Source organism: Nematolebias whitei, unplaced genomic scaffold, assembly GCF_014905685.2.
Source record: "Nematolebias whitei isolate Nwh7 unplaced genomic scaffold, NemWhi1 Nwh_scaf_164, whole genome shotgun sequence".
In the NCBI taxonomy this organism is placed as follows: Eukaryota; Metazoa; Chordata; class Actinopteri; order Cyprinodontiformes; family Rivulidae; genus Nematolebias; species Nematolebias whitei.
The window spans coordinates 20,474-34,500 of record NW_023618709.1 but is presented as its reverse complement, the minus strand read 5'-3'; the positions used below and the strand labels follow the sequence as shown (position 1 = coordinate 34,500).

At 41.7% G+C, this 14,027-nt stretch overlaps 1 protein-coding gene across 1 annotated transcript in view; it reads left to right on the top strand.

Annotated features, from left to right (window-relative positions):
* Positions 1 to 2,328: 2,328 nt before the first annotated feature.
* LOC119429239 (phenylalanine--tRNA ligase beta subunit-like) overlaps positions 2,329 to 14,027 on the top strand; it is a gene marked incomplete at its 5' end in the record, with an annotated part of 29,440 nt that continues 17,741 nt past the window's right edge. Inside the window, 10 exons of the mRNA XM_037696909.1 lie at positions 2,329 to 2,479; positions 2,551 to 2,659; positions 2,833 to 2,903; positions 2,972 to 3,033; positions 7,338 to 7,389; positions 7,495 to 7,556; positions 10,612 to 10,819; positions 10,908 to 10,988; positions 11,079 to 11,171; positions 13,638 to 13,755. Of these exons, the coding sequence (XP_037552837.1) occupies positions 2,329 to 2,479; positions 2,551 to 2,659; positions 2,833 to 2,903; positions 2,972 to 3,033; positions 7,338 to 7,389; positions 7,495 to 7,556; positions 10,612 to 10,819; positions 10,908 to 10,988; positions 11,079 to 11,171; positions 13,638 to 13,755 (1,007 nt within the window). The remainder of the gene's footprint in view (positions 2,480 to 2,550; positions 2,660 to 2,832; positions 2,904 to 2,971; positions 3,034 to 7,337; positions 7,390 to 7,494; positions 7,557 to 10,611; positions 10,820 to 10,907; positions 10,989 to 11,078; positions 11,172 to 13,637; positions 13,756 to 14,027) is intronic.

Below are 14,027 nucleotides of genomic sequence, written 5' to 3'. Positions count from 1 at the left end.
TCTTGTTAAGACCAAACCCCCTCCTCTCAAGGCCATTAGGGAGACTCTTGGCCATTAGGGAGACTCTTGGAATTGAGACTAGCAGGTCGTTTGTTCCAAAGTGGTCAAATTTTCTAAAAGTAGTTTGTATTTTTATTTTTTTATTGAAAGATTCCTTACACCGTATTTTCCGGCGTATAAGTCAGTATTTTGCATGTATTTGTCAGTCCTGTGTCTAGGGCTGAGTACCGAACCGAGGTTCTTTTATGGCACCGACCGAACTGCACCGGTCGGTGTATGGATTGAAACGTCACTCTTCTTTCGGTGTCAAGTTTCGGTATTGGCTGTAACGTGTCACGTGGTTTCAGCACGCAGGCAGGCAAAACACCAGACATATGACAAACAGACTACACCCAGATTACATCCAGAGCTGTATAGAGCTGCCGTACCTAATCTATGTATAATTATGTCTTTGGTGCTGGTGACGCCCACAGACGGGTTCACGTGTGCAGCGCGTGTTGTCGAACGGTTTCGACAACACGCGCTGCAGAAAGTTGCTCTGTGTTTTTCTGCGAGGAGAGAAGAGTTCATTAGCCTCCCTCCTCCTCCTCCTCTCAGCATTAAAGTCAGCCTGTGAGTAGAGCCTGAACGTCCTGATTCATTATCTCCATGACCGGACTCTTCATCAAAGAACTCTGAGGACGTCTCTGTGTGCTTCAGCTGGTGAGTTACGTTTGTTAACGTAACTGCAGCTTAACACGTACATCGCGGTGAAATAAACTATGATCCATGTAACGCTAACTTTAAGATATTAGTGTGTAAATTTATTTTATCTACGTAGCTAGCTAAACTCAGAAGCTAACTAAAGATTGACAGTAACAGATAAATCTTAGCTTGTAAAACTTCTCATCCATCCAGTCAGCTGCTTAAACAGTTCACTGTTTATGTTAATGCTCTCCGCACAGGAGGTTCTGACCCAGATGTGAGGACAGACAGAAAAGTGAGGTGGAGGCCACAGGACAATCAGACTTTGTTGTTAAAAGTTTGCTGCCTTTTTCTACAGTGGAGCTGCATGTTGGAGGTAAATTAAACTTTAAAGGATGTTGTTGACCAGTTAAACTTTTCTCTCTCAGCCTAGATAATGTTTTTTGATCAATAATAACACAACCATGTTATTGTTGATGTTTTGTTCTCATGTCAATTAGGGAGATGATCAGAGCCCTAAACCCCAGAGATCCACAGAGAAGATTCAGGCAGAGACACAGAGGTGCAGAAGTCTGCATCAACCCTAACCTCATTGAATCCAGTGACCTGCTGGTGGAATGTGAGGGACACTATGTCAAACTGACAACCAGGGATCTGTGTGTGCAACAATCATCATCTACAGCCTCAGAGTGAACATGTTCTGGAGACACCATCAGTCTGGAGCGGGCTTGTTTGTGTCCAGAGAAAACAGACATGTTGATGTTTCTGAAGAAAAACTGTTCAGTGAAAAGGTCCTCAGTGTGTAGCAGTGAACATTTGACACTGACGTGTCACTGGTTTGTAACTGGTCTTTTGACCTGGAAATTATTTGTTTGTTTTTATGTAAGAAAACTGCTTGGAATAGAAAAATACCAAAGTTAAAAAATAAAACTCACAATTTGTACTGTAATGTGTAACGTAATTTTATTCTTGTTAGAATTAATAGTAATTACAAAATTGGTACCGAAAAAAGAACCGTCCAGGAACCGACACCGGTACCGATACCGATTTTTTTAGAAAGGTACCCAGCCCTACCTGTGTCTTATATGCCAAAGTGACTTGTATACATTGTTTCCATATTCATAACGCAGTTTTAGACTGATGCTTTAAATTTCGAAGAACTGCAACAGCAAGTCCTCCTGTGCGTGCTCGCTTCACTCAGCTGGTGCAGGTGGAGGAACGCTGGAGAGTTAGTGGCTCTGGCTGCGATGGATGGATGGATGGATGATGCCGCCCAGGCAAAATGAAGCTGTTTTTACCATTAAATAAATGCATAATAAACGCCACGGGTCAGCGGTGACGCATAATAAACGCGACTTCTACGCCGGAAAATACAGTATTAAAATGCTGCTGACAGCAGTTCGTACCAGCAGCAGCTTCTCGGCAGTCCGGTTGTAGCTGCGCTCCCCAGGTGTTTTTGTGGGTTAAGTTTGTCTTTGAACTTTACTTCTTTTACCAAATGAACAAGTTGTATGTATCAACTACAGTGTTGATGCTTGAATGAACTCTACCACCACCTAAACATAACAGAAAACGTACAGGAGTCATTGTTTATCTGGATATCTTCTGAGTGAATTCAATTGGAAAACAACTTTGTTCTTGCAGGAAGAGGAGCCTGGTGGCCATCGGAACCCACGACCTGGACACCATCTCCGGGCCCTTCACGTACACGGCCAAACCTCCCGCAGACATCTGCTTCAAGCCACTCAACCAGACCAGAGAATACACTGCAGCCCAGCTCATGAGCCTCTACAAGGTGAGTAGCTGACTGGGGGCATGTTGGTCCACCGAGCTGCTTCTGCTGACCCACTGCTGTTGTTTCCACAGACAGACAGCCACTTGAGACATTACCTGCACATTATTGAAGACAAGCCTGTGTACCCCGTCATCTATGACAGTAACGGCGTCGTCCTGTCCATGCCTCCCATCATCAACGGTGAGTGTGCTCAGTGTTTGTGCTGTCTCCTTGCTTTCACACTTTCAGTATTTATTTATTGAACAAACTGTGTGGAGTCTTTTACAGAGAGTGTGCCAGAGTATTCAGTTTGAAATGTAAAAGCCAAAACGTCACCTCTCAATCAGTTAATGGTATTATCTGCATCTCTTCAGGGGATCATTCAAAAATCTCCTTAAAGACGAGGAACGTCTTTGTTGAGTGCACAGCCACCGACCTGACCAAGGTACGCCCCAGTCATAAAACGAAAACGTTGTCGTGAGACAGTGACTGAAACTTGACCGTTTCCTGCAGGCAAAGATCGTGCTGGACATGATGGTGACCATGTTCAGCGAGTACTGTGCCCAGCGTTTCACGTAAGTCCCAGTCAAACGACTCCTTCCTGAAGCCTGTAGATTTAGATTGGATGTTTTAAAAATGATTACCCAGGTTATAAAATACTGTGTTTTTAAAACTTTTATTTTATTGCATTGCTTTCAAGTTGTTTATTTGTCATATGCAAGATTAACACAAGGTTAACTCAAGGTTAACAGTACAATGAAATGCTCAGGATGAGAAGAACCAATTTGCCTTTTGTTAAATAGGACAGAAAAACATTTGACTTTCCACCAAACTCTACAGTAAAACATAAAGCAGGTGTTCATCAGATGTTACATTGAATTGCTGCAAGTCCTCTAAAGACTTTAGCTACAAAGATTTGGTTTTTCCGTATGGTGTTGTCATGCTCCCGTTGAAGGCAGGACGTATTGTGGCATAGTCTCTGTCCGTCTGCAAACTTTCTCTTGTCCTGCAATAACTCATTAAGCTTTATGTAGTAACAAATCAGACTACCCTGAGCAATGTTGTCTTCATAAACCTCAGTAACCAGTGACTATTCTACATACTAAATCAACTACACCAGATAAAATATTATAAAAGTACAATTTACTACCATGAAAAAACAAAGATGATTAAGAAACTAATGTCACTAAATCGCTAAATGAACTACAGCTACTTCCTAATATCAATGTTGTACAGTCCTCTTCATCCCACAGCGCACACGTGCACACACCCGCAGCAACAAAATATGGCAATAAGCAGCAACTTCTGCACATATTCAGTGTGACGTGATACGAATCATTCAGAGAGAGACCAGATTAATGAGATTAAGTACAATCCCTGAGAACTGATAACAAGATGTCTGCCTATATTATTTACAGACATTACATGATATTTACAGTTTAAAATACTCAAATCTCCACATCATAATTTTCACACATCAAGTACACACAGAAATGAAATAAAAATACTACGTAATCTTTAGACCCACTTTTACTGAGCTGAAGTTATTCTGTGAAATGTGGTTTGACGCAGCACCTTTCTTATTTAATTCTATGAAAGAAACGTTTCTGGCAAAGTTAACTTTTCTTCTGTATTTGCAATGAAAAAGACGAGAGTCAAATAAAAACCATCAGGGATCATTTCAACAGATGTGATAACTAGATCTATGAGCTGCAGTTAAGATTTTAATTTAATCTCATTTTTATTCTAATCTAATCTGAGAAAATCAATATTTTTTTGTAGGGGAGAAACAAATGTTTACAGGGGCCAGATTTACCGTATTTTCTGAACTGTATGTCGCTCCGGAGAGTAGGTCGCATTTATTTAGATGTGTATTTCACAAAGTGCAAGAACAGAGATTTAATCTGAAATAATAACACATAGAACATACCTGGGATCTTGAACAGGATTAATTACAATTAATTAATCCATTCATTAATACATTAATGAATACATTAATAATAATAATAATTAAAACATTCATTCTGAGATTTTGCTTTTGAAAACTTTAATTACAAATTTTTCTGGATGTAAATCACATTTTTCAGATAATTATTTCCTCTGGTATCAGATGCTGTGCTGCTGGAAGGATTTTTACTGAAACCTTTTTCACATTTGGACATTTGTTATGATGCGTAACCATGACAACAAGGTGGTTTTCTAAAACCGGGATTAACATCAGCTGATTAACATCTCAAAAGCTCAAATAAGACCTCAACTACAGCCCATATTCCAAATGAGTTGAAAAGGAGGTGCCGTGGATGCATTACCATCTACCTGGAGGCTATGCTCGAGTGCCTGACTGCCAAGATCTTGGAGGTGGTGGGAAATATGGCTTGTGACGGGAGGACTGAGATCGTCCTGTGGCACCTGCAGTTGAGTCTGCAGCGACGAGGGGCTCGGCAAGCTGCTGCAAGGCCATTACTCAAGGAGGAGTTCTGCCGGCATTCAGGCAGTCCTGCTGCCCAAGAAGACGAGAGGTCTGCTGGGTCTGGGTGGACGGATCGGCATCTGCAGCCAGTTCCTTCAAATCTGTTGTGGGACGGATTGCTGCAAGAAATCCTTCCTGCCCAAAGCCATCAGCATCTAGAACAACTCTAATGAAACCAGGATGATGAGCTACAACAACAATGTATTCCCCTTTGGGATTAATAAAGTATTTTTGAATTGAATTGAATTAACATAACAAACCAACGAGTCTAACAAGCAAGTTACTGGTAAATTCACCAATCACATTCCACATCACTTTCTTGTCAAGTTTTTTCTCAGTTGTCTCTAAGTGAATGTTTTTTTGGGGGTGGGGGCAGGGTGTTCAGTGGTAGAGCAACAACATATAGTTGTCAAAAGCCTAGAGGGCCCCCTCGCGGCTGCAAATAGTAATGTTTACTCTGGTTCATGTCGGTATGAATGAACATTTAAGGCGTCAGTCAAAAATTGCGTCAAGAATAGGGAGAAAAACATCTATAAGTCGCTTTGGACTGTACGTCACAGGACTGGCCGAACTATGAAAAAAAGTGACTTATAGTCCAGAAAATACGGTCTGCAGGCTTTGAGTTTGATATTTGTGCTTCAGACTATAGGAACTAATAACTGGGCTCACAGTTCTAAAATATAAAGACATGGAAGAGGAATAACATTTAGATTGAACTTTATGATTAAATGAACTTTATGTGATTGCGCCGCTCCTGGTGGCTGCATGTTGGAGCAGCTGTGTTACTTTCATCCTGAGATTTTGCTTTTGGAAACTTTAATTCCTCTTTTTCTGGATGTTAGTCACATTTTTTTGGATGATTGTTTCCTCTGGTATCAGATGCTGTGCAGCTGGAAGGATTTTTACTGAAACTTTTTTAGTTTTGGACATTTGTTATGATGCGTAAACATGGCAACAAGGCAGTTTTCTACAACCAACAGCAGCAGATCAACATCTCAAAAGCTCAAATAATATCTCAACTACAGCCCCAAATCTCAAATGAGTTGAAAGGATGTTCTGTGGATGCATTCTCATCTACCTGCCAGCTGTGCTTGAGTGCCTGACCACTGAGATCCTGGAATTAGCAGGAAACACGGCTCATGACAGCAGAAGGACAGGATCGTCCCTCAGCACCTACAGTTGGCTGTCCGCAGCGACGAGGAGCTCAGCAGACTGCTGGGAGGAGTGGCCATCGCTCTGGGAGGAGTTCTGCCCGGCATTTGGGCGGTCCTACAGCCTGAGGGAACTGAGAGGCCAGCCGAGTCTGGGTGGACGGATCAGACGGCATCTGCAGCCAGTTTCTTAGGATCCACTGTGGGATGGACCTTTACAAGAGATCCTTCCTGTCTACAGCATCAGCATCTATAACATCTCTTTATGAATTGAATTGAATAAACAAAGTAAGCATTAGCCAAGTAGAGAAAACAAAACTAATAAAAAGTAGACAAACATGAAACATGCAGAACAGTTCTCGTTCTCCCTCCTCTACACAACTGATTTAGTGTTTCCCCTAGTTAACTTGCCATGGCGGGGTGCTCATCTCATCCATTATTTTTGTTGATGGGGTGGGGGGGGACAGACACTTGTCTGAGCGCAGCTTGTACTAACAGTTTTTGAATGGGGGCAGGAGGCGTTTAGCATGAGGGAAGAGGCAACATGAGTGCTTCCTTTAGCTTTTTAGCTAGAGAACCTGTATTTCTCGCTGCTAGCTTAGTGCTATGTCAGTGCGGGGGGGGCGGGGGGGGGGGGGGCAAGTTTGGTTTGGTAGGCGGGGTGTTCAATTCGGTTGACGGGGTGGGGCACCCCACTTGTATAATGGTAGGGGAAACACTGTGATTGACAGCTGCCACATGACTTTATAACTCTCTTCATGCCTGTGATACAGGTAAGACGTTTTCATCAGTGATGAAACAGTCTGAGTTCACCAACAATTTCACCGTACAGAACATCTGCTGTATGTTCAATGTTTACATTTACTCCAGCCGCCTTCTCAAAAACTTATGGAGAAGGCTGCATATGCATCATTACTGGAAGGAGTGTTGTGCACTTCATCATCCCAGCATCAAGGTTAAAGTTTATTTGAGGTCTTTGCTTGTCCAGGCCATTGCTGTACATTTCTGTATTGTAGATTGTCTCTGGGCGTATAGTGTGCTGTACTCTTGTTAGATTTCTGTTTGTGTTGCTGAGCTGCTCTGACGTCACTGTACGTTTGTTGAAGAGTTGCAGGGTCTGGATTGTAGAGTTTGTGTTCAAGATGTTCAATGTTTTCTTAAACTTAAATAAAAAAAACTCTGTTTTTTGTAAAAGTTGTGTACATCTGTGCAGGGCAGAAAGTGAAGCTGATGTTTGCTTCTTCTCTTTGTTTTTCAGGGTTGAGGAGTGTGAGGTGGTGCACCCAGATGGCAAGACGTGCTTATACCCAGTACTGTCATCTTATACTTTCCTGTTCATCCAGCTGCATCTTTTTTATAATTTTATCTGAATCTACTGTAAAGCTGCTTTGTTGTTTCCTGTGTTTTTCCTGCAGGAACTGTCTTACAGGAAGGAGAAGCTGTCTGCTGAGTTCATCAACAGAAAAGTTGGCATTAAGTGAGTGTTTGGATGTGCTCAGTGTTCACAGTTTCTGTCTGTACTGTTCATCTAATCTTATTCTGTAGGTCTGCTACTAATCATGCCTTTAGGATATTTTATTATTTATTTTGACCTCGGTAAATAAAGTCAAGTTTGGTCTACTTCTTTATTTGCCAATTGGAAGTTTTGTTAGGAGTCACCTGGTTCAGCTGCACACTGCTGTGTTGCTCAGAATCAGAATAAGCTTTATTATCATTGCACCGACATACAGCGAAATTATATTCCGTAGTCGTCCGAAAGATGGGTGGAGTGCACGTCGCTGCAGCTCCTAGGAGCGCGGCGCCTTATTCTTTAGATAGGAAAGGAGAAAGACCATGAGGATAGTGGGTATTAAAAAAAAGATCTTTTCACACCTTGTCCTGGGCAGGACATAATTTAAGACATCAAAAAAACTCCACCAGCAAGCACATTTATAGACACATTTCATATGTATTTTACGACAAGACGGGGATTGTGGAGGATGATGGAGCCTTCCTAGTTTACACACATCCCCAGGAGAAATTTGATAAGTCGGCCTGCTTCAAGGCCGAACGGAAAAGTCGAATTCAGATAAGCCACAGTTGGTTTTTGTGCAGGCAGACCGTTATTTCTCGTCAGCCTTGGGTCCTGCTGGTACTTTCAATATCCAAAAAGGCCAGATATGTGGGATTTCTGCTGGTCCGTGCTTATTAGCTTCCTCCAAAGTCGATCCCAACATGCTGGCGAGTTCCAAAGCCGCAAGTGGCCTACGATTCTTATAAATCACTTCCATCTTAAGGTTGAGCTCGTAAATCATCTGAGTCTGAGAGCTCGAAGCATGAACTGATCCTTCACATAAGCTCGGCATCTTTGTCTTGGCCGAAACCGCTACTGCCATCTTCCTTAATAGCCGATAACACAGGTATCTGTTGTTGCCAAAAAGCAGAAACCCTGCTATCATGAATCCAATGATCTTCAGCATTCTCCCGAGACAACACAGAAAGGCACAACATACCCATGACGTATCCTGCCGCGTGCGTCTCAGTGGGGCATGAAGGTTCTCCAGAACCCTGTTGCTTTGTTGAAAAAAATGTTATCAGTTGTGTTGAAAGTCCAGCAGACCATATCCATGACAGTAGTTTACCATTCAGAAGATGTGTAAGATGTGTAAGGACAATCTTGTTTTTATCAACCCCCCTTCATACTGGATGATGTTCTCGTTTCCCTCTCCTCCACCTAGAGACCGACCAGGACCTGGCTGGATGTGCCAAATTTTGAAAATGTACTTCAGTATTTATCGTGATGCTGCTAGATTCTTAGTTTTCACCAAACAGGTTATTTTTGCTGTTTTCCACATTTGCCAGACGTTCTTCTGTGCTCTCATCAAGCTCCATGTGTCAGCAGCACTTTCCCAAAAACTATTCTACCTCTTACATCCATTATGGCTACATGCCCCACCCTGACACAACTCTCCATCATGCCACGTTAGATTGTACCACCATGGGCATCATATCTGTGCTTTGTTGTTTCCATGTCTTCACATTTGTAGCTGAAGCATGAGGATAACGTGACCAGTCCTGCTTTAAATGTTCAGAGACCACAGTTGTCTTCACTGTGCTGCAGCCAGGACTCTTGATACTCGCTACATCTGTAATAAACCACTACAAAGTGTTGGCTGTCAGGAATATTTCATGATGGAAGAAGTCCCAAACTCTGCATCCAGCTGAATAATTTTCAGTCAGGTCATCTGGACAGTTTTTTTTTTTTTTTGTTTTGTTTTTTTTTGCTGAAACAGTTCACCTGACTGAAAATTGTTGGATTGTATATACCTGGATTATTGAGCATGGACGTTCTTTAGTTTTGAACCAGTTTGACATGACTGTCGACAAGGAAGAGGGCCGGCACAAGAGGAAGGGGTGTACCAAAGAAACCATCTTAGCACCAACATAACTGGTTTGTTCCACTTTGGAGTAAGCTGTTGAGGGAAGAATCAGTTTTGTGTTGTGTGTTTCCTTGACTGATGAAGCCTTCTGGATGGAAGGTGAAACTTTTCAGCACCAAAAAAAAAAGAAACTGTCCAGATGACCTTACTGAAAAATGTTGGATTGTATACCTGGATTATTGAGCATGCATCAGAATCCAGTTATTCTTCATCTTCTGCTGCTCATCTGTCGTCGAGTCATGGAGGCAACAGGTGCAGCAGTGAAACACTCATCCCTGTCCCAGTGACCTTTCCAGCTCCTCCTGTGGAACCCCAAGGCATTCCCAGATCAGAGAAGATACACAGTCCTTCCAGGGAGTTCCGGGTCTTCACTAGGGCCTCGGACCAGTGGAACGTGCCCAGAAAACCTCTAAAGGGAGGCATCCTAATCAGTTGCCTGAACCACCTCACCTGACTCATTTTGTCAGAGTCAGAGAGTCAGAGATTCTTTGTCATTCGCACCTCATGTGGTACATGTGGGGGAGCGAAATTATGTACACAGGGTCCCAGTTACATCCAACAATAAAATGTATAAGAAAACCAGTAATAACATCTAAGATATGAACTAAGAAAAACATCAACGAAATATACACTAAGCACTCATAACATAAAAACATTGAACATCAGCACAAACATGAACATGGGTCTGTGTGAGCGGATGTGCACGCATGAACACATCAACATTTAAACAGATCAGCAGCAACATGAAACAGATCAGCAGCAACATGATGTGGTTTTTCACAGTGATTATTCTAGTTCATTTTGATGTGAAGGAGTAGAAGCTCTACTCAAAGTGAATGAAGTTCTTTTGGCTGCTTGTATCCAGGATCTCATTCATGATCCAAACCTTCTGACCACAGGTGAGGGTTGGCTCATACACAGATGTGTAACTTGAGAGCTTTGCGTTTTGGCTCAACTCTTTCTTCACCACAACCAACCAAAGCAACACCCTCATAACTGAGGACAATTGTTCTGTTTTTTGTTCGCCTAAGCTGCTCAGTTTCAATGCAACAACAGCAAAGTTTAAATTCCCACGTTGTACTGAAGCCAAGTGTTTTTTGTTTTTCCTGGCAGTGAGTCGACTGAGAGGATAGCTCAGCTGCTGACCAGGATGTGCCTGTTCTCCCAAGCAACTGGCGTCGACGATGAGATCGAGGTTGAGATCCCACCGACCCGTTCAGACGTCATCCACTCTTGTGACATCATGGAGGATGCTGCCATCGCTTACGGTTTCAACAACATCACCCACACCCTGCCGCGCACGTACACTGTAGCTAACCAGGTGCGTTGATTTGCTTCCATATTAGTCTGAGCCAGAAAGTGTTGCGTTTCCACCGAGGTTTCATTTTCCATGTTTGGTTTGCTTCCAGTTTCCTCTGAACAAACTGACAGAACTGTTGAGGCAAGACCTGGCAGCTGCTGGCTTTACAGAGGCTCTCAACTTTGCTCTGGTGAGAAAACCACAAATCACACATAAAGAACACTGTTTCTTTTTAAATGTCTTAGTACACGACAAACTTGTCCCTCCTCGCTCCCTGTAGTGTTCTCAAGAGGATATTGCTGACAAGCTTGGGAAAAAGATCTCCGAGACTAGAGCGGCTCATATTTCCAACCCCAAGACTGCAGAGTTTCAGGTGATGCATACTTTAGATTTTGCTGTATAAGTAACACATTTTTGCATAAATTAGCTTGCCTGTGACTTATACAGCGAAGCAACTTATTTATGTTTTTTCCCATATTTATAACCCAATTTTTGGCTGAGATCTGACAATTTCATTCATTCTGACATGGAAAATATTGAACACTACCATTTTCAGCCACTAGAGGGCCCTAAACTAATATAGCAAGCTAAGTGTCTCATTAATAGACACTTTTACCTATTAATGAGACACTTTGCTTGCCATCCAACACCACCTTCTTCTCGTTCCAGAACTCCTGGAGCAAACGTCAAATCAGCTGCATTTCGTCGCGCTGCCCAGGCGAAATGCAGCTGATTTGACCATTAAAGTGCATTTATTCAGGAAAAGTTCAACTGAGACGCACCTTTACTATAATGTTGAGCAAACAAATAATTGTTTTTAGGTGTATATCTTGTTAAATTTTGAAAAAATGCACAGCGAGTCATCCCTCTGCACGCTTCCACAAATCGGCTTATGAAATGCAGCTCATTTGACCGTTAAAGTGCATTTATTAAGGAAAAGTTCAACTGAGACACACATTTTCTATAATTTCGAGCAAACACATAATTGTTTTTAAATGCTAATGTTGTAAAATTCTTGTTAAAGTCCTCCCGTGCACTCTCCCGTGGCTGCCATTTGGCAGCCAATCAGTTTTTGGAACAGCACCGGCCCAGCAGTGACGCATAACGAACGCGACGTGTCAGCAGTGACGCATAATAGATATGATTTATACAGCGAAGCAACACATTTGTTTTTTTTCACTTTATTAGACATTTTTGGACTGATGTGACTTATACAGCGATGCAATGGGTACGGCGGAAAGTACGGTAATCAGGATTCAGTCTTTACTAGGGATGTACGATATGGCATAAAATTCATATCACGATATCTATTGTGATGGGTGGCGGTAACGATATATATCACAATACGTTTTTGGTATAAAACTTGCACTAGGAATGGAAAAAAAACCATAGGGTGTCCTTTTGCCATCATTTATTTTGAAAACTGCTATACCACAAAATAATCTCAATCAACAAAATTCCACTACTAAATAAAAAAACAAATCAAGTATTAGGCTTCTTTCTTGTAGTGCAAAACAGTGCAAAATATATCAAATGTAGTTTTAGCCATATGTTTTAAACAAAATAATATGTTGTTAACTCTTAACAGTTTCCAGTATTCTCACTGAAGAAATGAACAGCAACAGAGCAGCATTTTATACTGAAACACTTCACCCTCCAACCCTCTAGTGGGCGTTTCCTTCCACTTTGAGAGCTGACACAAAATGGTGACCAGTTTCCCCTGTGGCTTTGACCAGAGGGTCTCGCAGTAACATCACACAACACAGCGTTCTTTTCATAGATCAGAGAGCAGGTTTCTCTAAAGCTGACCAACACTTACTTTAACTTTCGACGGAACACAGCGTTTGGCGCATGCATCTGAATACAGTAACACTATGGCAAGCCGGTCGTAGTTAGCTTGTAGCTTCGCTACTTAGCTCTCGAAGAAAATACTTTAACACCACTTACGTACAGTTTTCAACTCAAAAAAGTACCTATTAAATCTAACAACTCTGATTTTATACTCTGATTTTACATCAGACACAGCAGTACTGCAGTTAGCCGGTAGAATACAGATCTCTATAGTAGGCTAAATGTCATTGTTTCTACCGTGTACCGGGAAACATGTTTCCCTGAGCAATTCAGTTCTTTCTTTGCTGTCCACAATGAGCAGAGCAAGTAAAATACTGAGAAGTGGGTGAAAACCAAAAGTCAATGTGTGTAAGGAAGTGATAGCAGCAAAGAAAGGAGCAGACTGGTTCAATCAAGTGATGAGATCAGTTTGTTGTTTAAGAGTCTGATGGAAATAAATAAAATAAATAAAATGAAGAGCCAATAAAGTACTCTGTTATTTCCTAATATCTAAATGACATCAAAACCTTTCAGCACACCTGGAGCTAAATAAAACCTTAAATGGAGTAAATATTAAACGTTTAAATAAGTTTTTCACAGAGAGAACCAGTCAGTCTTCACAGTTGGAAAATGTAGAGCTCTGATTCCTCGATCCAATAATCAAAAAGCAATTTCTTATTTTACAATGATCTGAAAAGAGCTGATTCCAGCAGTTAGAAACACTTCACTTGTGCTGCACCCTCAGTTATATTTTACAGCCTCGTTCTAAGCAGCTCACAGACGCTGCAGACATGTAAATATCTGTAACTGTAAGGTGACGTCTGCAGCCTTCAGTTTAAACGCTTCACATGAAATGTTCTTTTACTGATGATTTAATGTTCCTTGTTCAAACAGATCAACAATATGGAGTAGTTGTTTTTCAAAGTCTAACAAACGAGACTTGTACCACGTGAGGGCGCTGACGCTCTGCAGCCTTGCCTCCAACCTGACAGCAGTGTTTGTCCCCCAGGTGGCGCGCACCATGCTGCTGCCGGGCCTGCTGAAAACTGTAGCTGCCAACAGGAAGATGCCCCTTCCCCTCAAACTGTTCGAGATCTCAGACGTGGTGCTGAAGGACCAGACCAAAGGTTGGCATCTCCATGGGATGGACACAGTTTGGGGTTCTGCTGCCTTAACAACTGCACCATCATTATAATTATTGGATGCATTATCCAAGCAATGCAATCATATTCACACTGGACTAAAAACCTACTGATTTAGTGTTTAGAAATTAGATTAGATTAAAATGTTAATATTCACACACAAATATCCTAAATATAGTAAAATCATTTTAGGATATATATAACTACAAGCATCTTTTTTATTTATTTTTCCATCAACATTTGTAGTAAATAAAACA